The sequence below is a fragment of the Trematosphaeria pertusa genome, assembly GCF_010094035.1.
Source record: "Trematosphaeria pertusa strain CBS 122368 unplaced genomic scaffold BU26scaffold_3, whole genome shotgun sequence".
NCBI classification, from domain to species: domain Eukaryota; kingdom Fungi; phylum Ascomycota; class Dothideomycetes; order Pleosporales; family Trematosphaeriaceae; genus Trematosphaeria; species Trematosphaeria pertusa.
In genome coordinates, this window is record NW_022987214.1 from 2,353,228 (window position 1) to 2,376,415 (window position 23,188).

The window sequence follows — 23,188 nt, forward strand, 5'->3', positions numbered from 1 at the left end:
TGGAGGGCGGAAAAGGACGCAGTTTCGAAGCCACAAGAGATTGATTCGCGGACTGTGCATGTTGTGCCGGGACCGCCGGCAGAACTGGAGGTACCTCACCGAGAGGTATAGACGCTATGCTCTCCAATCTAGCGCTCTTAGACGCCCGAGACTGAGGAAGTCGCTGCGCCGATCGGAGCGGCGAGCGGGTACATGGGACAAACGTGTGAAGAGAAGTGGACAGCAAAAGACGAACTCGAGAAACGGAAACGGGGTACTTACGCACCGCATGTCGAAGAGGAAAGGCATCTCAAGCCGCCTACAAATGCCAATCCAAGCCGGCAACATCCTGCAAATCATCCACATTCAACCGGTCCACGCCCTCATCCACCAGCTGCTGCCACAGCCCCTCACTCGGAATATCCCAATACCTCACAAGAAGCCCCTTATCATGCGCCGCCTTGACCTGGTCCCTCAGCTTCTGCAGATTCGCGCCGGAAATCGCACTGCTGCTTCCCTGCACCGCGTCCTTGAAGCTCGCGCTTGCATAGTAGGAATTCGAGGAGTCGAACTTGGACATGTCCTTGTTGATGCGCGCGTCGACGAAAATGGAGCGCGAGGGGTTACTGGCGGGGTCTAGCGCTTTGGCAATGGGTGACGGGACGTCAGAGTCTTGGATCGCGTTCCCAGATGCGATGACGGTGACGAGGCCTTGCTTGAAGGAGCCATCATAGTGGCTTAGGTGGCCAGCGTCGCGGAGGGGAGTGAGAGCTGCGACAAGCTTGTCCCAGGTCTGGTCGCTGTTGCCTTTGAAGTCTATCAGTAGAGAGAGGGCTTGCTCTGGTTTCGTAGGGAAGACTGCTTGTCGCTCGTCGATGAGCTTCTGTAGAGGGTTGAGATAGAGGTCTTGGAGCGTTGGTCCGTTCGCGCCGGGGTCGGTGTGGCCCACAGTTAGCTTGTCGCCGTGCACCCAGATATCCGCTTCTACGCTTGTGCAGCCGGCGCTCAGCGCGGAGTAGAGCGCCGTGTCGCGCGTGTAGTCGTTGTGGCTGTGGCATGGGACGGGTGTAATATCGTTGAAGGCGTAGGTTGGGAATGGGTCCAGGGTATTGCCCTTGTCACCATCCCCTAGTGCTGAAATCGCTCCATCGAGCACAACGGTCTTGTCCACGGAGTCGAAGGTCGGCGGGACCTTGTTCGCCAGTGCGTGGTAGGAGACGTCGCTGTTCCCTACTTGGAATGTCCCACCCTTGGTGTCCTTGTTGTCTTTCCCGTAGCATTTGCTATCTTCTGCCGAGAGCTTCTTGAGGTGCTCTTTACACTTTTCGCCTGGTCGACTGCTTAGTATCAAAACTTCGCATCCTGATGCGAGAACTTACCATCGACGACATGGTCACTGTCTTGCTTGTTGTGAATCTCAAAATATACATAGCCATTGATGCCCGTCGTCTCAGGGTCTCCGCCATAGCTGAACCATACCCTAGTGGCCATGGACAAGTACTTCTTGCCTCCGAGTTTCTGCCCAGCTGCTTTCCCACAGAAGCTATTGACTGCGGCGTTGAAGCCAACACGACCGATTGCTCCATGGTTGGTTTTCACATCATTGATTGCCATCCACGTGTTCCCACAGGAGGAAATATAATCCGAGTCTCGTCGCTCAATTGGAGCTCCCTGGCTGGTCTTCGAGTGGTAAGCCTGGCGTGCAGGAGAAGTTTCTCTGGAGACCTACCGAAAAGATGATTGCCACTGCTGCTAGAAGTGCTCCTTTCATCGTATGAGAGTTCTATCCAAGAATATCCACCAGCGAAGAAAGTGACAGCGAGAAAACGGAGAAGATGAGCATAGAATGGACGGGACACAGCCCAAAAGTATGTGAGAAAGGACACCTACATATTTTGTCTCTAGGATGGGGGCAGGCGCCGAACAGCAAGACATCCAATCCTGCTGGAAGTTCGAAGGCACGCATACTACCTTCCCTTTACTACAGTACGACTATACCTAGAATGCCCTGACACGGGTCGAAGTAGTTCCATCGGGCCTCTCATCCTCCTGCGATGACCTTAAGGTCGAAGACTTGTAGAGAAATATGAAGTAGTTACCCTACCATTTCGTATATTAGCAGACTTCGCACATGATGGGTTGAAGAGCAGCCAATTGTAGGCCTGAAACTTGGCACAGCACTACTTCAACGTGGTATCTCCTCCGAGTTGAAGGGGGGATGTGTTCAGATCCTTCGGACCATAGAGGGGGATCGCCACACGTGCCGAGCCGCAGCACGGATCCCACACAGATCCAGATGGTGTTGTTCCGGGGAACATTCGAAACGATATTGGTGGCATCAAGTGACCGTAAGTGCTAGGCACGGCTTTCGTAAACGTGTTCGAACCACTGTCGAAGGAATACTACGCCGGCTGCTGCCCTGCGGCGTTCTCCCTAAGCCGTCGTGGCGCGAGAGGACATTTAAGACAGCTGGAGTCTATATTCGACGCACATGTTTCAACGGGTTGAGTTAGGGATTCGGCGTTGGTGTTTCTGGACGGGCATTCGCAACGTGGCCTACATATTCTCCACCGGCATGGCTATCGGTCCAGATGGTCAGAAAGCTTGATGGGCGACAAACATCTCATGCCGTTTGGGACATTGAGCCTGAGCCTGAGCCTGAGCTTGCGGTAGCTAAGAACTTCTCCAACTCTTGCGCTTCCACAGTATCGGAGATGTCGTAAAGCGGTTCCAGGGCGTGTCTGCACACGATTAGCGGATGTCTACTCCGTACGCCCTCCGGGATCACCGCGACCGTTGGAAGAAGTACCGGGATCCGCAAGTTCCTACTGAACCCCATGATAGCGATCCGTGTGTAGAGAGTGTAAGGGAGTACGCGGAACCTTCGGAGAAGGAGCGATGTGTCATCCCGATTGGGCAACTGCTGCCAAGGCGTCTCACCACACCCCCGCCAACCATGACGAATATTATTGCTCCCCAGCGATATCCACACGACAGAGTTCGAAGAGCTCACGATGGAGACTCCTCGGACGCGTTCTTCGAATGCTGAGCGACTCACATGACGCCATCACCCTATGACGGCGCCAACGGCGTTTGCCCCGCCGATCTCTCGGAAAAGCCGGCTTCGAGCGAATGTGTAAGCCGCGCCCTGGAATATAGGCCCAGAGGAAGCGCCATAATGCTACTGATACCACCATCCGAAATGCGAAGGACCGCAGAGGCCTTTACTATCTATCGCTGGGTGAAGTATGAGCGATAGCGCAGAGCAAAACGCTAGACGCTATGGCGCAAGGAGTGTCTCGTCGACGACGACAACGACCCATGGCCCCATCATAACCACGACTACTTCTACGACGGGCGGTTCCCGGCCTACCGTGACGACAAGTGGCCCGCAGTCAATCACCACGGCGCATCCGACTGTCACGACGAGGCACCAGCTCCCTCGCCCAGCGCCCACATCTTCTGCCGCGACCCAGACCGAGCGCGCGCCCGAGCGACGTCCCTCAATCCCTTCGATCCGCATACGACGGCAAAGCGCGGACCAATCCACACAGTTGGGCGAGGAAGACGGCTGGTATGGCAATCGCAGAAGGAGCAGCTCGGAGCCGCAGCGGCCGCCCCTGGCCCTGCTCAATCCACACGACGACTTGGAGATACGGCGGCAGATGACGGCCACTCCGCTGCAGACGCTGCATGAGGAGCGCTCGTCGAGTTCTGTGCCCCGGCTGCTAGCAGTCCCGCCATCGATTCCACAGCGGAGCGCGAGAAGGCCGGGGCTCGCGAGGCAGGCTTCAGCGATCAGCATCCGCCAGCCAGGCCAGGACGCGCTGGAATACGGGGCCCGGGTGGTGGACATGCTCGATGTCATTGGTATGTGTTGACCCTTAAAGCGAGGTCGCGACGCTAACTCAATATCCCAGACCCCGAGGTCTCCACTCTCACGACGCTCAACAACGTCCAGAACTCGCTGTTCATCCCCAATCTCGGATGGCTCTACGACCGCCGGCCAACCTACCAGCTCTCCCAATCCCCGCCCAGTACATCCGACGAAGAGGCGGCGCTCGAGCAGGAAGAAGCCGAATTCGAGCAGCCGACGGAAGGGACCGATGAGGAGCGGACGGGGCAGGAGCGACCCACCGCGACTCGACTGGCAACCACCAACACCATCTCTTCGGTCCTCACGGGCATGTCCGAAGGGCACAACTACGCCGTTCTGCCCCACGGAGCGAGGCTTCCGGGCTGGACAAGAGACGAGAAGGAGATGCTCAACGACCATGTACGCCACTTGATGCACTCGCGCCGCGCCAAGTTCAAGCGCGGCATGCGAGGATTCGGCCGCTACGTGCGCAAGCCCGTTGGCTTTCTCGTCACGCTGTATGCCTTTCTGTTGACCTTTTGGGGTGCCGCTTGGGTGCTCTTCCTTATCGGCTGGATCAGCGCCGGCGACAGACAGGTCTACTTCATCGAGATCTGCGACCAGATTCTTACGGCTTTGTTCTGCCTGGTCGGTATTGGTATGGCGCCGTGGCGCGCTATCGATACGTACCATATGATCTTTGTCGCCCACTACGCACATCTGACGTGGAGACTGAGGAGAGAGCGCGGATTGCCTGACCTGGAGGATCGCAATGAACTGCCGGCCCGCCCGCCTACGCATGCCTGGGAGACCGGGGAAGAAGAGATGAAGGGCGAGACCGAGGCCGAGGCCGAAGGCGAAGAAAGCGTTCTGACAGCCGCTCAGCAGGCGAAGCTCGAGCATCATCAGGACAAGCTGGCTAAATCTCACACCTTCTACAAGCCTCACGAGACGGATACGCATCTCGCCTTCTCTATCCGTCTCTTGATCGCTATCGTCGTTCTCCTTGATTGCCATTCGTTATTCCAAATGGCTCTAGGAGGCACCACTTGGGGCATTTATTACAAAGACCGTCCAAAGGCGCTAACGGCGGTTATCCTCAGCTGCAGCATCTCCTGCAATATTTCGGCCGGTATAGTCATCAGTGTCGGCGATAAGAGGAGCCGGAAGAAGTTGGTCGTCGAGCAGATGTTTAGGCAGGAGTTGACTGAAGAGGCCTTGACCACGCTTAAAGAGAAGAAGGGCCTGCAGGCAGTGGGACTTGGGAGGAAAAAGAGCAAGAAGAGGAAGAAGGGCAAGCGTTGAGAGGGCGTGCGCTGTGGATAGGCGAAGGGAGTTCTCGACGTGCACGCGGCTTGATTCGCTAGTAGTTTTCTTTCCTGCGTGCCGCCTTCTGCCTTGAGCATCGCATCCCTCGCTGCGGGCGACGCTCGAAAGTCGCCACTCGTAGCTTCACAACCAGGCATATGAGACCATTGGGCAACTGTGCAATCACCCTGCGCGTATCTTCGAGTTGGCCTTCGTCCCGTCACGTTTCTAGTACATCGGCCCAACTCTTGGCAACGGCTCGAAAATGCCACCTGCGACATCCTGCGAGCCGTACATGCATGGGATACTCGGAATACCGAGGACACCCTTTTCGGGCATTAGCGCCGACGTCCCTCCTTTTCCCATAATGACTGGGGAAATCGGCAAGGGCCGGGGCGGAGTACAGGCTCCTGGTGGAGGAATGCCGAGACCCTATGGATAAGAGAGCGACTAGGAAGTACAAGCAACACCCAAAGCAGCCGTAGGTATGCATCCGCAACCAACCGGTCCTCTTCTCGGATCGTTCGAATTAATTGTTCTTTGAGGGATCAGGGACCAGGCCTGGCGTGATCGCTTTGTGGGCACAGTTGGGTATTCACGTGCTCGTCGTATATGCGGCTGGGTTCGCATGTTACTGTTCGTATGTCCACCGCCAAGCTTCAGCTTTTCCGAATACAGCGCTGCAGTAGCCCAGAAGGATCACAGCAATCTATTTTTGTACACCGAGTTCGCTTGCGGTATGTATGGAAGCAGGCAATTAAATTCCACGCATAAGAGAATTAAAGTAAAGCTAAGATGTTGAAAGACAGCAAGAAATGATTGAAGGAGTCTGACAGCAGTCGCTGCAAACAGCAGCATTTGTCGCGATCGAACCACGATGGCTTGCTGATTCGCTGACACAAAGTCAGCCTACCTCGTACTGTACCCCAAATAGTTCCGTGGCTTGCACACTGCGGCCGTTCTCGCAACACGAGGCGTACATATTTCTCAATCCTCTCGCACTTTAAACTACTTCCAGCTGCTGCGCGTCGGTGCCAAGGTATGTTGCTGATAACGACGGAAATCACGGTACAGAAATCCCCTTATGCCCTGCGTCCCCAGCTATCTTTTGGTGAGCTGATACGACCTTCTCACGGCAGTGTAAATCCTTTCCTTACACCCTTCGCCACGATACCTGTCTTCTCCTGAAATGAACCAGCAATAGCTGGAGACACTCGCTGCCACCTTCCGACTCTGTCATTCGTTCAACGGCTCCGTCAAATCGCTTCTTCGACCAGCACTATGGTCTCTCACAATCTGCTCGTACACCCGCCAGCTGGGCTGGCCTTCAAAGTCGCCCTTTTCATGTCTCTATGCTCCCTGGTCTTCTTCCTCTTCTATTCACCGTACCCCACAAATAACAATCCACCACATCCACCACATCCCCCGCTCCCGAGACCCATCGTACAGGAGCACCTACACCTACGGCCATCGATCCCGAAATTCGCAAACCACGGCACTTCGCGGTGCCTCCCATTCGTTACGGATGACCTCATTGAAGAGGCAGTCAAGCGCAACGAATCATGCCGGACCTTCGCACCCTTCCCGCGCAGTCGAACCCGCATATCGACCGTCAGCGTCACATATGGCGAGCGGAAAGAGCATATCCAAAAGGCGCTACAGACGCACATCATCCACAACATCATCCACGGCAACGACATGCACGTCATGTGCAACCCCATCGTCGACGACCTCTGGAACAAACCCGCCTTCATTCTCAGCGTGCTGCTAGAGCAGATGCTCCTCCCGCCCGAGGAGCGTTATGAATGGCTCTTCTGGGCGGACCGCGACACCATCATCCTCGATCAGTGCCGGCCTACGTCGAGCTTCCTGCCGCCCGAGGGCTCTGACTCTGGCGCTGATACGCCTAATCTTGTAGTCACTAGCGACGCCAACGGTCTCAACAACGGCGTCTTCCTCCTCCGAGTGAGCGACTGGGCCATTGAGCTCTTCGAAGACATCCTCGCATTCCGCTTCTATAACCCGGACGCAGACTTACGTTTCACGGAGCAATCAGCCATGGAGAACGTAATCCGCATGGACCGCTTCATCAACAACGTCGCCATGGTGCCGCAGGAGTGGTTCAACGGGTACCCGAATTCCGAGTTTGGGCCTGAGAAGTTTAGAGACAGGAATAATACAATGGGGCTCGAAGACTTCCAAGTTAGGCGAGGCGATTTCATCGTCCACTTCGCGGGACCATGGGACAAAGACGAGCCGATGTTGGAATGGGAGAGAGTGATAAGGAATATGACAAATGTTTGGGAGATGAATAAGGTGCAGCGTCATTTGGATGGGGATGTGCAGGCGTTCTGGAGGGAATGGGGATACTGAACGCGACAGCTGTGGCGTGATTGCATCGCCCAGGGTTTTCAACAAGATCGAGCCCGTGGGGCTGACGCTATTCGGGATGATCCGCGACCCTGCTACTCCTCCCACCCGTCCCCCACACCCAGCATCCAGTTCACGCCCACGAGCTCCAACCCATACTTCTCCACCCACGCCTTCGTCGCGAAACTGCGTCTCTGCGCGAATTCCTCACCGCCAACGTCCTCTTTCGCCAGTTTAGCCATTCCGGTCGGCTCGCGATACAGGAGGAACATGTATCGATGCGGTGCGGAATCGTCTTTTGGACCAGGGCCAAAATACTCGGTTAACACATTTCCGCCTTTAATAGCATCCTCGGAGGAGAATGGGCATGAAATGGCGGACACGACCCAGTGACGCCAGTAGGCGAATTTAGGGTCGGAGGGGGTCGGGGCGTCCGGGTCGATGAGAAGGAGTGTGTACGAGGTCGATGGGTGGGTGTTCGACTATTCCCCGTCAGCAGGTCGTGTGTGCGCCTATGGTACGACTCTTGTACAAAACGATAGAGGACTGGACACACGTACCTCCGGCGTGAATGTCACACAAGGGGTGACCTTGCATTCGCCGGCTCGGAAGAGATTGCCTGCCGCGACTAGTTTGCCGTTGAAGGAAATGGAGAGTTGGACGGAGGGTTCGAATGTCGAGGGGATCAGAGGGGAGGGGAGCAGCCCGGCTTTGGAAAGGGATGCCATTAGGGTTGAAGTTTCGATTTGAGAAGTCATTGTGTGTGGAGGTATGAGCGGGTCGGCTTGGGCCTTCTGGATTACTCCGTACGCAGAGGATAGCATATATACTTATACTGCAGTCCGTGAGCGATGATGAAAAACTAGTCGGTATTGTATTCACCGAAGTTGCTGGATTCTGATTGGTCGGAACGTGTGCCAAGAGTTTGCGGAGAAACCTGACCGAGACGTTCTTTCCGTCCCGTCCTCTCCCCCAACAAACCCCTGGACGCGGCGCTTGATGTGCTTCTGACCACGACCCTTCTATCCATCCATGAGACACACAGCCGCAGCAGCAATTTTCACTTCAACCAAACCCAGACCCACTCCAGCACGGCCTTGAAATTCCTGCTCGTGAACAGCTGCTTATCCGGAAAACGCAAATGCCCTCTTCGATGCCGCGCGCCGCAGTACTCACAGGGTTTCGATGTGCCGTCGGCATTCACGACGATAGGACCGACTGACTCCAGCCCTACAAGCTTGACGGCGAGCGTCCTCCAGCTGCTTGGCGAGAATCCGCGATCTTTGAAGAAGTAGGCCAACGAAAGAACGAAGAAGATGACGATAGCAATGTACGAGGCGACGAAATCCTTGGCGCTGAATGGAGACACGAATGTTCGCCATCCGTTGAAGAGCGCCAGAAGGATGCAGCCCGTGCATGCGTAAGCTGCCCGGATCCATTGGAGGTGCGAGCGATACGGGTATTGACGAGAGGCCCGCTTGTAAAAGTTCCGCATCTCTGGTGTCAGGTTGAGGTCCTCGTCCAACTTGCCCGTGGCCGCTGCATTGACCTGCCGGTAGAACTGCAGATACGCGATGCAGTTGACGGCGAAGATGATGAGATTCGCGGCGACGGCCGCGGTGGCCATCCGTCCCAGATTTTCGGCTTGCGACTCGTTCGTCGAGAGGAATGCGAGGAACCCGACAAGCCAGCTCACGAAGACAGCGTTCATCGGTACACCCATCCTTGTGCTCTCCAGCCGGGACCGGATGGCCTCGAAGAAACCCCACTCGGGCCACGCGTCGCGGTGGCTTGCCAAGGCGTGCAGGATGCGCGATGCTCCGTATAGGTTGTTGATGGCGGTGCTGAACGGGGAGAAGATGAAGAACGCGTTGAAGAGGTGCGGTATCACCTTGACGCGCTCCCTCACTGCGGCGAGAATGAAGACGCTATTCTGGCCGCCGGAGATTCCATGGATGGTCAGGTCGGCAAGATGCGCATCGTCCCAGGGCACATTCAAACCCACGGTGAACGCACAGAGCGCATAAAGGACCAGTACTCTGATGGTGATCTTGCGGGTTGCGAGCTTTAGGGTCTCCGTTTTCCGAAGGTCTCGGTTTTCCGCCGCTGTGAAGAAGATGATTTCCCATCCCATCAGGGAGAAGAGCGTCGTGGTCAGCGTCGTCCAGAAGGACGTGAGTCCCCCGAGGGCGCCTGTATATGTGTGGGTGTCCTTGACTGAGAAATCATTTCTAGCGAAGCCGTAAGGGTCTTTGTACGTCCAGAACCGGTCCGCGTGGAACTTATGTCGCGCGTTTAGAACGGTGTTGAACAAGATCAACCCAACCAGGAAGGTGATCTTTATGCAACCAAAGACATATTCGATCCGACCGTACTGCCTTACGGGGAGTAGATTCACGAGGAGCACCACGATGAGGAAGATGCCTACCCACACCGCGGGGTTGGTGTCCATCCCAGCGCGCCATTCGAGGCGATCGGACGGATACTGGAACGTCTGGAGATATGCCGGGTCGAAATGGAAGCGGAACACTTCGGTGATGGACATTATTTCGGCAGCAAGGGTTACTACCCAGGAGAACCTGCAATGAATGTCAGCCCTTTCTTCGTCTCCTCGGCCCGCCCTATTCGCGCCAGGATAGTCAACGCACCAGGTAATCCATCCAATGGCCAGCCCAACGGACTCATCAATAAAGCGGCGGGGGAACTCAAAGATTGGGCCTTTGACCGGAAATAACGCGGTCATCTCTCCCAGACAGGCCATCGCCGACCACATTATCGTACCCGCCACAAGATACGCCAGGACAGCAGCCCCAGGTCCGGCCATGTAAATCGCTTTTCCGGCGGACAGGAAGAGCCCGAGGCCCAACACCGTGGAGAACCCGATCATGTTTACATGGCGCTCTTTCAGGGTCTGACGCAGCTCTGTACGAGCAACGTCCGAAGTCTCCGAGGCTCCGTCGGACGTTGGAACTTGAGTCGGAGAGAGCGGTGGGGGAGCCTTCTCCCCTTCCTGCGCAATCGCATAGTATTGCGGTGTGTATTCAATCGTGGCCATCGTGGAACCCTTGCATGTGAGTCAGTCTGCACTAAAGTCTCGAGGCTGCTGCATACCTAAACAAGATGAGTTTAAGGCGGGACCTGGGCAGCGGTTCGACAAGAAGAGCAGCGGACGCACGACTTATGAGAACGCACGCCAGGCTACCTCATCCTCCAACGCTCGTCTTCTATGTTTGGACCCCAATCCACGAACACATGCACCATGCCATTTCCGGCGATTGACATCGACAGCATCTTGGGGTGTGGGCGCCCGATATGCGGGACGGAGCGCTATTACTGCAGCCACCTGACTACGTCCGGTGAACGCGTGCCAGCGCACTTCGCATCGACGCTGCTTGGATCTTGGCCTCCTTCATTTACCAATCGCACTCGTCGGCACACTTCGTTATTTTGAATTTACATCTCAGTCGCTCAATCTCACTTTTCTCCCCGCAAAAAGGACTGAAATTGCAATATGGGCAGGCTGAATCAAGAAACGGTATCCTGTTTTAGGCTAGTCGTGGCTGCATTGGAGGCGTCGAAGGCGCTTCAACATATGTATGAGGGACGCAAGGCTGAATTCCAGCCTGCCTCATCAACTTCGGCCACCATTAGGATTTTTCTGGCTCCCCTTAATATTCTCAGTCACTGGCCAGGTGGATACCATGGTATTCGGCAAACGCTGAATTGCTTTCAATAAAGTCTCGGCGCTATACCGTTATTCTTCGACCGGTTGTTGATCCCAGACTGGCGCTGCACCTTATGCCCGGCGTCGCCCGGCAGCCTTTTGGCTCAACGAGGCGCACTTCAATGTTTCCAATTGGCAGAGACCTGCTTGGCTTTTTGTTCTTCTGCAGAAAGTTTACGATAAGCACAGCCCCCGCATCCGCACCCACGAGGCATTGTCTAAAGATAGGGTTCCACTGGTCGTGTTCGCATTGCCTGACATGGCTCTCCCTTTTGCGGCAACCTTATTTTCCTTTCCTGCGCAGCCTCTGCACCCACATCTCCGCATTGAAACATGCCGCCGCCAAAGCTGGCTCCTAGCCTGTCGTTCAAACGGATTTCTCCATCGGCTTTCATCCACCAGGTGATAGGAGACAGCGAGCTATCCACCGTGCATCTACCCACCGCTACTCAGCTTCAGCCGGGTATAAATCATCATCTGCGGCTCCTCCTGCGACTGAAATGGATATTGCAAGCCCTTTCGCACACCATCCCCGCCGAACGCGGTAAAGACCTAGCTCAAAGTCTCTTGAACCTCAATGGTGACGTCCTCCTGCGCGTCCTAACATACGTCTGCGATGTCTCCGGCTCCGTCCGCCCACAACGGGACGCGCATTCAGAGTATGCTGTCCTTCGACGCGTTACTCTACAATTCCTGACATGCGCTGTGCATCTCCTAGTCAGGCTGAAGACCTCGTGGACGAGGGAAGAGATGGATTGGGTCCGTGATCAGATTCAAGAGACGGTCCAGGGATGGTCACGGCACGTGCCTGTTTCACTTGTAGAAGCCTCAATCATCAAGGAGGTGCTAGCCTTGGTGTCGACCGCTCCCTCTTCTTCTGGGAAAGATGGGGTGGCTGGAACCCCTGTTAGTACCTCTAGCGATCCTGCCACCATCAACGTCGCTTTCGATCACCTCCTAGGCCTGGATCTACTACCATCGGGTGATCAGGCGCGAAGCTTCTGGACCATACACGACTGGCTTCTCACCATGGAGTGCGAGCGGCGGGATACTCATGAAGCCGATGTTACGCTCGCTGTTTACCGCGAGGCCCTCAGTAAACTGCGTGCTCGCCCCGATCACCATTACTCATTTCCTCTGGCGACCTATATGTTCGAAGAGCTGGCGGTCCATACGGCCTCTATGCATCAGCTCCTCTCGCATGAAGAGGTAAGCCTCAATTTCCAGCCCTCTTCATCGCCGCCTGCTTATGTTGATCGTCCTGTCTCGTAGATCGTGCCCGATAATCAAATGCTGAGTCACATGCTTCAAGTATTAGGATCGGAAGCTGCTGCATTCAGCGGATCGTTTCCGGAGTATGTCACTGTCGTGGAGGCTCGACAGGAGGCCGCACCTCCAGTACCCGCGTTACCGTCTCCGGCTCCATTCCCTACACCACGTTCACCTCCAACGAGCCCTAGCCGAAGTGCGAATCCGTCTCCTATCACGCATTCGGGGATGCCGTCCAGAAAGCTTCTGGCGAACGTGGATGATATCTCCGTACCGCCGCCGGCCCAGACAAGGATGCAGCCTCCCCGTCCCCAGCCAGTTTCAAGAATCACCGTTCCCGCGACCGCTGCTGAGGTTCGAGCCTCCCACTCCTCCGCCGACCCAGTGGAGCTGCCAACGCGAAGGCCAACCCATCGACCTCAATCTCCGAGCGTGCCTTCTATCCAGATTGATAGCGGCTTGGAAGTGGTTGAAGAGCCTAATTTTGATTCCAGTTCGGATTTTGAGAAGATGATGATGAAGCCGCAGCTTGGATTGCGACCGCTTAGTTTTTACCAGGGCGGCGACACACGATCCATCAGCGGTATTTCGTCCATTGGCTCTGTCTCTAGCAGAAGCAGGAGTCGCCTCTTTAGTAGATTCGGCGGTTCGAAGAAACATACTGTGAGCCCTCTGCCCGCAAGCCTAGAGTTTTGTTTCTCGAATTGCGCCCAGCAAGCAATCTTCTGGTGTAAGAAGAACCCCGATTCGCTAGTCCGGGTGCAACACCCGTTCCAACAGGGCGAGCGCTTTGAGATGCTCATACCAAATGCTTTGGCCCCGTCACCAAACAAACCGCAGAGTCGGAGCATTCGCCTGCTTGCGGCGGCGACGAATGCGGTAGTTGCTCTCGTTCATATTGAGGAGGTGAGTATTGCTAGCGACGTGAAAAAAAGCCAACACTGACTTCACCAAGAGCCGTTGGTTATATGTCTTGCGCGATGATGCATTCCAGCCTCTGATTGCACTACCTGACTCTACTCCAGCCATACTCAGCTTGTGCCTTTCGCACCACGGAAATAAGATCGCGCTCGGTTGCGGGCACTTTGTCTTAATTTACACACTCTTGAACGGGCGGCTATCCGGACCATCGCGATTAGACCCGCTTGCCAGCCTAGGGAGTCGCGTGGTCAGACTTCAGAGAATGAACTTCTCGACTGATTCGCGGCGACTGATTTCCGCCGTCCAAGTAGAGCACAACACCCACAAGCATGCTGTGTTCGTAAGCATTTGGAGTGTCACAGAGCCCAAGTACCGATTGGAGGCCCAACTAGACCCAGTCTATCTCACAGTGGTAAGCATCTCCCCCGCTGTCTTCAACACGCGTGCTGACTGTCCCGCAGGGCTATTCCGACGACACAGGAATCACCTCCATCTTTCTGGCCGGCCAATCCGACTCCCTCACAGTCCAGCAAGCCTTCCTCACCGCCGCGCTTTCCAAATCCTACCCTTCGATCCTGCCCATTGCCCCCGGTATGCGCAATCAGCACCTCGACATATCCGACAAGCGTATCGACGGCGCTATCCAATGCGCGTCGCCCCTATCACCGCACTTGTGTGCAATCAGATCAGGCCGCAACAAGATGTTCGTGGTCGACGTGCGCACGGGAACGATGGAGAAGCTGGCCGATTTCTCGGCTGAGAGGAAGAGCTTGCATCTGCGGCATGAGCACGTGGCGTTGGGGATGCAAGGCCCGGATAGGGTGCGTGCGCTGTGGAGGACGGCGGATGAGGGTTTGGTGTTGAAGACGATGGCGCGGGGCGCGGATGGGAGGTGGGGAGTGAAGACGATGGAACTGGGTGCGATCTATAGGCAAGCGGCTGGATTGGTATAGAACAAGTGCGGAAGTATATATCTACTATACTACGACATGGAAGGTAGCTCCAAGGTCATTGTACTTCTACCTACACGGCTTGGGGGGCTAAGGGGGGGCATGACCCGCGATGGAATCTTTGTGGTCTGACGCGAGACCACCCTAAACTGGACTATACTGAGACGACTCGCGTCTACAGTTCCCAGCGTTCGTTAGATGTTTAACGCTTCGCTCGGTGCCATCTATTAGCTACACGGCCCTAGTTAGTTAGTCTCCCATGAACTCCTGCAACCTGTCTAACGTTATAGCCTCCACTACTCTGTCTCTCTCTAAGACACTATCCTGGCTAGTCTGTGCAATTAGCGGCACAAGCACTTGCTCAACCATCCTACACACTGCCCGTACCACATCCACGGTGAGGTCCTGCTTAGTGCGATCAACCACCAAAATGCTTCCGCATGCGTCCTTGACCCGGCGCTCGATAATCCTACCCCACTGCTCACCGCCCCCCCACACTTGTAGATGTATCAAGCTCGCCAGCGGGTTCTGACCCAGGACGTCCTCCCCAGTGCCAGAACCCCATTTGCCCTGATACTTCCCGACCGCCCGATTCCACCCAAGACACTCCAGCGGATCGTCGCCCTCGAGATTGAACAACGAATGCGCCTTCGGCACGTCCACCTGCACCAACTCGCGCTCACGGTCCCCAGCCTGATCGCCCAAGCAATTGATCCGCACCCCCTTCACCTTGCCCATGCGCTCCGCCAGAACAACCCTGCTCGAATGCGCGTCCACGCCCACCCCGTCGACCATGCTGCCCACCCCGTCGCGGAAGTACCCCAGATAGTCGAGCGCATCGCGGTACGCCGTCAACGAGACGTCCGTAACGCGCCGCGCATCGAACGCGTCGCCCGCCTTCGTCGCGGCCACCACAGGCCCTTCCCAGATCTTCTCGCCCCACGCGTGCCGGACGAACGCCAACGGGCCTTCGTGCAGCGCCTGGTTCGTGTGCGGGTTGGCCACGCCCGCATCGTCAACGTACCAGAGATTCAGCGTGTCTGCGCTTCTCCCTCTCCCCCGCACGCATTCCCCCGCACGCACTGCAGCCCGCGGGACGCGGAGGAGCGCGTCGAGCACTGGGTTAGAGTAGCCGGGCTCGATCTCCGCGGTGGCGATCCACACGAGGCGCGGTTTCTTCGTGCGCGGGGCCATGGGGAAGTGGATCGCGAGGTGGTGGATTGGCGAGGGCCGGGCTGCGCCTGCGCCTGCTGAGAGCGCTTTGAAGGCGCGGCATAGGAGTCGGTGTGTTCGCCAGTCGACTTGCTGGCACTCGGGAGAGCAGTATGTAGCAGAGCGGCAGCGGGCGCAGTATCGTGCGGGGGATGTACCGCAGCTTGTGCATTGCGGGGATCCGTCTAAGTCCTCCATAGCTGGCTGGTTGACTTGGTGGCGGGACGATGGAGGGGAGGGAATTGGAGGGGAGGTTGGGCTATTGCTGGGTGGTTGAAACGAAGCTTAGGTTTGGAGAGGGGACTGACTCGCGGGGGATTGATTGATTGGAATACTATGGCACATGAGTACCAGATATACGTCTGCATCTGCTAGTAGAGGATGGTGTAGAGTGTACATGCCTAGCCTAGAGGCAATTGGCGCTAAATGCGTATATGCCGGGTATCCGTATGCAGCAGCACTAAAGGCCTGTAGAAGACGTTTAGCAGGGTTTACAGCTCTAGTGTCGTCTTTTCCGGACCAGGGCCTGGAAGCGAACATTCAACCGAGCTCGAGCTAGGCAGCCATGTTTGTAAGCATACTCCACTTTCCCGGCCACTGCTACTGCGTGTCTACCAACTCCCTTTCTCCCATTGCATTCAGTCCTTCGCGACTGGATTGGATCTTCAACCATGCTGGATCTACGCACCGCAGACGTGAAAACCTTGCGCACTCTCCTCGAAAGCCAGCGAATCTCGAGCGTGGACCTTGTCGAGCTATATCTTTCTCAGATACACAAACATAATAGGTATCTTCGCGCTGTGCTCTTCACTGCCCCCGAGGGAGACCTTCTAGAGCGAGCGAAGGTCCTGGACGAGGAGCGCGCGCAGGGAAAAGTCCGTGGACCGCTACATGGGATCCCGATTCTTGTGAAGGTATTGCGGAATCGTCTTTCCGGAAGTGAAACCGCTGATATTGCGTAGGACAATATTGCCACCCATCCTTCGCTTGGAATGCCCACGTCCGCTGGGAACACAGCTCTTCTGGAGTCCCGAACGACCAAGAATGCCCGCCTTGTGGATGATGTCAGTAGAACTGGACAAAAGTGGCGCTACGATGCTAATACATGTAGCTCCTTGCTGCTGGAATGCTCATCGTTGGAAAGACAAACCTTAGCGTGCGGAGAGCCATGTCATGACGAAGTATCATGTCGACTAACAGTTGGTATAGGAACTCAGCAGCATGAAGTAAGTCTAGAGATTGTCTGAACATCTTCGAAACCTGATCAAGTTGCAGAAGCATGAACATGCCGAGCGGATGGTCTGCCGTCGGCGGCCAGACGCAATCCGCTTATGTGCGAGGTGGTTTTCGTAAAGATGACAGCAGAGACGGTCACAGTGTAAGCAGCACCTCTTCGCCCAACCCCTTCATGTCGATCCAACGATCGTAACCACTTTCAGAGCCCCTCCGGATCATCATCCGGCTCCGCTGTCAGCGTTTCAGCCGGCTTCGCGCCCCTTGCCATTGGAACCGAAACGGATGGATCAATCATGTTCCCATCTGGCAGGGCAGCGCTCTACTCAATGAAGCCTACGCACGGTCTCGTCTCTCTCGACGGCATCGTACCAGTCTGTCACGTCTTCGATTCTGCAGGTCCTATGGCGAAGTCTCCGTACGATCTTGCGCTCCTGCTGGATGTGCTTGTCGGCGGCAAGGATGGCGGAACGAGCTATACGGAAGATATCTCGAATTCTTGGACTAACATCTCCGTGGCCACTTTGGATCCGGAGAAGTGGGTGCTTCCGCCCTCGATGCTGAAGCCGATAGAAGTGGCTACCGTTCAGATTGTCAGTGCTGTTCCCGTCAATTGGAGAAAGCTCGACTTACGAGTGCCTACTCATTGCCCGTAGAACAAAGAGATCAAAGCAGCGTACGAGAAGCTTGGATCGCTCGCCAAATCTGTGAGGCAGAATGTGGTTCTTCCCATGCCCGATCGCTTCGTGTTAAACGGAAAGATGAGCGAGGCGATGGTACAGCGTACGTACATGACCGGGCAGTCCATACTTCCCCAATCTCACTCTGGTAGTTGCCGACTTTCCGGTCGATTTGAAACGCTACCTCGATGGCCTTGACACGTCTCCGGTTAGGACACTAGATGAGTTGATCCAATGGAACGACGATCATGCCGATGAAGAGCTTCCGCCATGTACGTATTTCTCCCAACTGCCACATGCATCGAAGAATTGGTGTACTAACACCCGTAGATGCTCCCAGCCAAGACTCCCTCCATCGAGCCAAAAACCTGCACCTCACCAAGCAAGAATATGACGAGCACCTCCAGCACTGCCGCCTAACAGCGCGCGATCACGGCGTCGAAAAAGCCTTCAAAGAGTACGGGGTTGATATCATCTTGGGCCCTAACGACAGCCCTCTCCCTCTGCTCGCAACCTGTGGAGGTGAGAATCCCATTTCAACGAATACCTCATCGTTTTAATGAGCACAGGATATCCCGTAGCGTCCCTGCCGCTCGGATATCTCGACTACAACGGACGGCCCTTTGGTCTGATCGCTCTCGCGCCTCGACACGGCGAGGCTCGCTTGATTAAGGTTGCTAGTGCGTGGGAGGCTACATTTGGACCTCGTCGACCTCCCGTTCTCGAGATGACGGTGACAAGTCGGCAAACATAAGGGAACGGCAACGGTTCTTCTTTTAGTAGCTAGGACTCTGGGGCTTGAGGTTCGAGAGCTCGAAGCAGCTTCGATTCGAGGATGCGGGAAGATTTCTTGGTGCTTCGACTACGTCTTCTACTTCTACTTAAGACTTAGTTAGAGTTTATAAGCGCGTAAAGCGGTTAGAAAGCAATAACGTTCTAAAAGATCTGCGCAGCGAAAAGTTCTGTTATAATTAGCGCAACCTCGCTGCAATTATCTAAGAGCTACTTACTGCACACTGGTTGGTACTGAAAAATAGCGTAGACGCGGATATCCTTAACGAGAAGGTGTATAATACAGGAAAACAACTCCGGTGCCAGGCTGAGTAGCTTCATAGTAACCACTTCGCGGTTCTGAGTTGGGTTGGACTGCAGTGTTGCTAAAAAGATACTGGACCAATGGTGCGCATTTATCGGCTGCGGTCGGCGTCAGTCTTTCACGACGACCTGTGAATGCTAAAGGATTGGCAAAGTGTTGAACCGCAATGAACCAACTCTTACCCTAACCGTTCGTCCATTATAACGCATGATACATAAAAAGGTTCTATACCAAGGTGAAATACTTGACCTCCTTTGAAAAGTGTTCCAACGTGCCGGTAATACTAAGACCCCGTCTTTCATCAACCACAAGAAGAGCAATCCGCTCGTACGTCTCTTCATCAGAGTCTGTCTGTACTAGCACGAGCACGTATAGCTTCCGAGGAGACTGTTGTGTGAGATTAACCGATTGGATGCTCATCGGTATGCAGAATACTTCCGTGCTGTTAGGAACAAAATCGTTCGACGATTTCTCGATAGCGTAATCCGGGACTATCTGGCAAGCGTATGTCTCGGAGAACTGAACGGCGTATATCATGCTTCGCTCTTTCGGCCGGGTCTCGGCAGCAAGGCTGACGCCGGTGTCGTTCGGACCCCAATACTGAAGTGTTGCTTTCGCCCACCGGCTCCGAAGGCGTAGTTCCCCCGATACGACCTCACCAAACCCGTCTTGAAACTTTGGCTTTGCGCTGCAACCTAGTATCTCCGCTATGTGTTCGAAGGACGGTCTCTCTTCCTCAGCTTCGTCGGGATTCCAGAATATGGGGCCGTCGCTGTAGTAGATGGGCGCTACAACGCTCGCCCACGACCAGTACGGTGCCCTCCAAGCGGGTCGAACTTTTGCGGCTGACCCCATCCATAACAGGTCGTCAACCATGGAATCTGTCCATAGCCCGGCGATATATCTACCAGACCGAACCGTGGACATCTGGCGTGCTAGGCCGCCGAATGCGGGGAGTATGTCGCTCGTATACGATAACGAGAGGCCTGTATAACTACAAGTGGAACAAATAATTAGCATAATGGCTAATTTGAGGCAGAATAAAGATGATTCAGTCAATGGCAGAGCCTCGTCCAAACCGAATCCTACTTACAGTCCGACCATAGCTCGCCACGCCCTGGCTATGTACCATGGATTATTGCTGTTCTGAGCCTCTGCGAACATCAACTTTGGCATTGCGATAGGTATTTCGAACCCCTCGATTTCGCCGCATTCGCACTCGGAGGTGGTCTTGCATTCGAAAAACAATTCGTGGGGGCCGAAGTGTACAACCCTCGACGAAAGGATCCTCTCTTGCAGCACCCACGCACGCGTTAGAAGTGGGAACTTCTTCGAAAGGTGGGACTGCTGTGCGTCCATCATCTCATGATCTATGCGCTCCCTGAAGATGAGCTGGTACGGCTCGCCGTTCAAGGTGAGCCCTGAGACTATGAAGTCAGGATGCGTTCGATACAGCCCACCGTTACCAGAGTCAGAGCTTGTCGCAGCAATCGTGAGAGAAGCATTCTGGTAGAATGCGGCCATTTTCGAAGCTTCTCGCGCCCAGTCCTCTTCGTCATCTTGAACGATGCAGAGACTGTCGATCCAGATTTTGCTTATGCCCAATCGTTTGGTGAGCTGAATCGCTTGGTAGAAGGTTTCCGAGCATTCTTCGAATTCAACCTGCTCTTTGCGTCGCGAAAGCGTTGCCTTTGTTGTTGTGATAATCTGCGCCTTTCCCCAACAGTGAGAGAGCGCGACGTACTCCCCCGTTTGGCCATCTGTTTCAACGACTCTTACGACACCGCCGTGGAGACCTACGTCCACCATCCTTGTGGGTAGAGGTCGATCTTTGATGCCGTCGCAGAACTCATGCTCGGTGGAACACTCGCGTATCCAATTTTGGACACACTCGAATGCTTCGTTTGATGCTGTGCTATTAGCTGCGCGACGGCCGGTTGGCATATCGTGCCAATTGCTGGGAATACTAGCTTCGCCATGCTCGTCTGCGCTTCGTAAGCCGAGTTGATTAATCTGCAGTCTTGCTTCAGCAGACCTTGTAAAGCCGTGTATTCAATACTTAATGAGCCCGTTGCAAAGTTCAGTGTAATCAACTTCTGGCAATCGCGCTCGTTGGACATGTGGTTTGGCTCGTATGCAAGCCAGATGTCGCAACTTTTTACATCGCTCTCGCGCTTGTGGAGGTCCCCGAGCAGGCCTCGACAGCCTTCAATGAGGATGTCGCAGCACTCGCAGTGTTTCGCTGACTTGAGCAGATGCTTCCAGGAGTACGAGGCCCGAAGATCGCTCTGTGGGTACGGCCCTCTTGTAAACGAGCGACAGTTTGGGCACACCATATCTTGGGATGAATGGTGGAAAGTTGCAGTGGATGCCTTCGGTCTGAGTCCGCTCCAAGCTGAGGTTTCACGCTAATCCACGAAAGGCGTAGGGTTTTGTCTTATCCAGATTTGCCGCAGCTTCTTACTACAGCCTCAGCCAAGCTGCTTCGCAGAACTGAAGGCTCGGATAGGGTACGAATGTTCAGATAGCGAGACGAGAGGCTCGCTGCTGGCGAGCCGGCTCTTTCCCATGGCTCCATCCATCATAATGTCAAACGAAGCCAGACCGGTGCCTGAGACGAGTGATCGGTGCACGGAGACCAGTTCTACGGATGCTAGACTCGCCAAAACAGATTGCACAAAAACTTCAACTCTTCAGGGCCGGGAGCTACAGTCGAAAACATGCTCCGTCTGCGTACGTATATTCATCCGATGGGGGATCATGGCAGTTGTGCCGTCATGCCAGTCTCGCAGTCCTGAAGAAATGCGGGGTACAACAGGATTCCGGCCCCCACACCAGGTGTCGCAATATTTCGTGATCGCTTACCTCAGCAACCATCAACAACAACAAACAGCCATTGAAGCTGAAGCCTTCAACAATTACTACTCCACCAAACCAGGCCCGATTTTCGCGATTAATATGTCAAATGATAGCCCGAGAACTCCTCTACAATCCCCAAATCAACCCGAGTACGATACCGGTCACCGTGTTCGATATTTTTACGACGCCGATCGAAAGCCCAATGGCAAGACTTTTACAGAATTGGCCCGCAAACATAGGATCGGTGAGGCCACAGCTCGTAGATAGCGACGGGAGAGGAAGTTAATAGGTACACTAAAGGCTATAAGGCGTGTACGCAAGCAGAAAGCACAGGAGAAGGGACATAAGCTTGGGAGACCTTTTACAATACCTCAAGAAGTACTTAACGATATAGTAGAGCCTTTAAATCCTGTGCGCAACTAGCCCCTAGTTATCTAAGCTTAGCACTACAGAATACACGCTAGCGAGAGAACTATCTAGTACAATTTACAGACGCGCAAAAATTAAGCTTAACTCTACGTCGCTAGCTATACAAAGACAGTATTAGATAATAATAAGGGTAAGAGAGTAAAGTATAGCGCAGATTACAAGAACAAACTAGTTATTAGGTAGTAGAACCTTGTATACTTTACTAATAAGGCACATTTTAATCCTACAGAGAGGCTTTAAAAGCCACGTTAATTAAGGGAGAGAGGTACAAGAAATAATAACAAGAATATTATTAAAGTAGATAAGGTTAAATCTAGGTGTGTAGTTTACATATACGCCTAGATAAACTAGTACTAGAAGTCTCTACTAAGCTTTTATAATAATAAGAAGAATATGCTACTAAAGCCTAAACTACCGCTAAAGCCTAGAAAGTTAAAATACAAGACTTAGAAAAAGCACGAGAGCCTTGTAAGAGAGTAGAAGGCTAATAAGCTACCTAAAGTAAAGTAGAACTCTTAGGGCAACTACATAACTTAAAAGTACTACTCTAAGAAGATTCTACCTTACTATATTAAGGCTATACATAAAGCGCGTATACAGGTACTAAAGTCCTAGGTTCTCTAAGAGAATAACGACCCTTCTTATAGCACTCGCTCTACTAATAACGACGCCGCTATACTTAAAAGAAGCAGCTAGATAGCTATAATAATCTACCTAGCTTAGTCGCCTAACCTTAACTCTATAGAAGAATACTAGAACATCCTTAAGGAACGTACAAAACGCTAGTTATAGAGACCTAGGACTTATCTAGATAACCTAGCAGATAGAGAAGAACTAGAAGAAGAATAGGACAGTACTACTCGCTATCTTAAAAAGATACTCTAAGAGGAATAGGATAAGATAACTCTTAAAGACGTACGGAAATTTATTAAGGAGATGCCATAGCGCTGTGCGGAAGTTATTAAGCTTAATAGGCGTCGTGTACGCTTATTACTCTAGTAACTTAGCTATTTTGCAACTGCAACACTAAAATATTGACCTGTATAGACTTCTGTATATATATTTACAGCCTTAATTATCGTACACATAGCTTTCCTGCTAAAAAACTATAAAAAAACCTTGCTTGTATGTGATTTTGGGTGGGCGGAAGGTTTGTTAATGGTTGCTAAGGTACCGTGTTTCATCAGCTAGCGCACGTCCCCACCTGGCGCACAGTTTCTAGAAAATCTTACCCCTCTCTAACTTTATAACTATTAGAGCTATACTAATAAAACTTAATATATAAGCTTTATATAGTATAAA

General features: G+C 53.8%; 10 protein-coding genes across 10 annotated transcripts; 5 read left to right on the forward strand and 5 right to left on the reverse strand.

Annotated features, from left to right (window-relative positions):
* Positions 1 to 179: 179 nt before the first annotated feature.
* On the reverse strand, positions 180 to 1,954 carry BU26DRAFT_226471 (uncharacterized protein). Its single transcript, XM_033820807.1, has 3 exons — positions 1,709 to 1,954; positions 1,359 to 1,659; positions 180 to 1,308 (listed from the first exon to the last, which is right to left on the reverse strand). The coding sequence occupies exons 1-3, from the start codon at positions 1,748 to 1,750 to the stop codon at positions 299 to 301; spliced, it is 1,353 nt and encodes a 450-aa protein (XP_033688623.1). The 5' UTR covers positions 1,751 to 1,954; the 3' UTR covers positions 180 to 298.
* A 1,174-nt stretch (positions 1,955 to 3,128) lies between these two features.
* BU26DRAFT_226565 (uncharacterized protein) lies at positions 3,129 to 5,221 on the forward strand. Its single transcript, XM_033820809.1, has 2 exons — positions 3,129 to 3,849; positions 3,900 to 5,221. The coding sequence occupies exons 1-2, from the start codon at positions 3,228 to 3,230 to the stop codon at positions 5,138 to 5,140; spliced, it is 1,863 nt and encodes a 620-aa protein (XP_033688624.1). The 5' UTR covers positions 3,129 to 3,227; the 3' UTR covers positions 5,141 to 5,221.
* Positions 5,222 to 6,487: 1,266 nt separating this feature from the next.
* On the forward strand, positions 6,488 to 7,516 carry BU26DRAFT_420140 (glycosyltransferase family 34 protein; the record flags this gene model as incomplete). The annotated part of the gene is made up of 1 exon (XM_033823345.1): positions 6,488 to 7,516. The coding sequence occupies one exon, from the start codon at positions 6,488 to 6,490 to the stop codon at positions 7,514 to 7,516; it is 1,029 nt and encodes a 342-aa protein (XP_033688625.1).
* A 92-nt stretch (positions 7,517 to 7,608) lies between these two features.
* BU26DRAFT_419714 (PEBP-like protein) lies at positions 7,609 to 8,271 on the reverse strand (the record flags this gene model as incomplete). Its single annotated transcript, XM_033823320.1, has 2 exons — positions 7,609 to 7,995; positions 8,074 to 8,271. The coding sequence occupies 2 exons, from the start codon at positions 8,269 to 8,271 to the stop codon at positions 7,609 to 7,611; spliced, it is 585 nt and encodes a 194-aa protein (XP_033688626.1).
* Positions 8,272 to 8,834: 563 nt separating this feature from the next.
* BU26DRAFT_410135 (uncharacterized protein) lies at positions 8,835 to 10,436 on the reverse strand (the record flags this gene model as incomplete). Its single annotated transcript, XM_033822923.1, has 2 exons — positions 8,835 to 10,092; positions 10,162 to 10,436. Coding segments are annotated over 2 exons (1,533 nt in total), but the record flags the coding sequence as incomplete, so codon positions are not given.
* A 974-nt stretch (positions 10,437 to 11,410) lies between these two features.
* Positions 11,411 to 14,503, forward strand: BU26DRAFT_226502 (uncharacterized protein). Its single transcript, XM_033820808.1, has 4 exons — positions 11,411 to 12,446; positions 12,510 to 13,412; positions 13,462 to 13,839; positions 13,889 to 14,503. Exons 1-4 carry the CDS (start codon positions 11,571 to 11,573, stop codon positions 14,378 to 14,380), a joined length of 2,649 nt encoding a protein of 882 aa, XP_033688628.1. The 5' UTR covers positions 11,411 to 11,570; the 3' UTR covers positions 14,381 to 14,503.
* On the reverse strand, positions 14,139 to 15,822 carry BU26DRAFT_588671 (uncharacterized protein). Its single transcript, XM_033834718.1, has one exon. It carries the CDS (start codon positions 15,785 to 15,787, stop codon positions 14,627 to 14,629), a length of 1,161 nt encoding a protein of 386 aa, XP_033688629.1. The 5' UTR covers positions 15,788 to 15,822; the 3' UTR covers positions 14,139 to 14,626.
* A 401-nt stretch (positions 15,823 to 16,223) lies between these two features.
* BU26DRAFT_450563 (amidase signature enzyme) lies at positions 16,224 to 18,424 on the forward strand. The gene is made up of 10 exons (XM_033824747.1): positions 16,224 to 16,503; positions 16,552 to 16,653; positions 16,701 to 16,745; positions 16,799 to 16,815; positions 16,865 to 16,967; positions 17,029 to 17,415; positions 17,479 to 17,605; positions 17,655 to 17,774; positions 17,833 to 18,024; positions 18,072 to 18,424. Exons 1-10 carry the CDS (start codon positions 16,261 to 16,263, stop codon positions 18,254 to 18,256), a joined length of 1,521 nt encoding a protein of 506 aa, XP_033688630.1. The 5' UTR covers positions 16,224 to 16,260; the 3' UTR covers positions 18,257 to 18,424.
* A 224-nt stretch (positions 18,425 to 18,648) lies between these two features.
* On the reverse strand, positions 18,649 to 20,982 carry BU26DRAFT_477974 (HET-domain-containing protein). Its single transcript, XM_033825623.1, has 3 exons — positions 20,634 to 20,982; positions 19,692 to 20,583; positions 18,649 to 19,592 (listed from the first exon to the last, which is right to left on the reverse strand). The coding sequence occupies exons 1-3, from the start codon at positions 20,932 to 20,934 to the stop codon at positions 18,824 to 18,826; spliced, it is 1,962 nt and encodes a 653-aa protein (XP_033688631.1). The 5' UTR covers positions 20,935 to 20,982; the 3' UTR covers positions 18,649 to 18,823.
* A 448-nt stretch (positions 20,983 to 21,430) lies between these two features.
* BU26DRAFT_515946 (uncharacterized protein) lies at positions 21,431 to 21,724 on the forward strand (the record flags this gene model as incomplete). The annotated part of the gene is made up of 1 exon (XM_033828210.1): positions 21,431 to 21,724. A coding segment is annotated over one exon (294 nt), but the record flags the coding sequence as incomplete, so codon positions are not given.
* Positions 21,725 to 23,188: the final 1,464 nt, after the last annotated feature.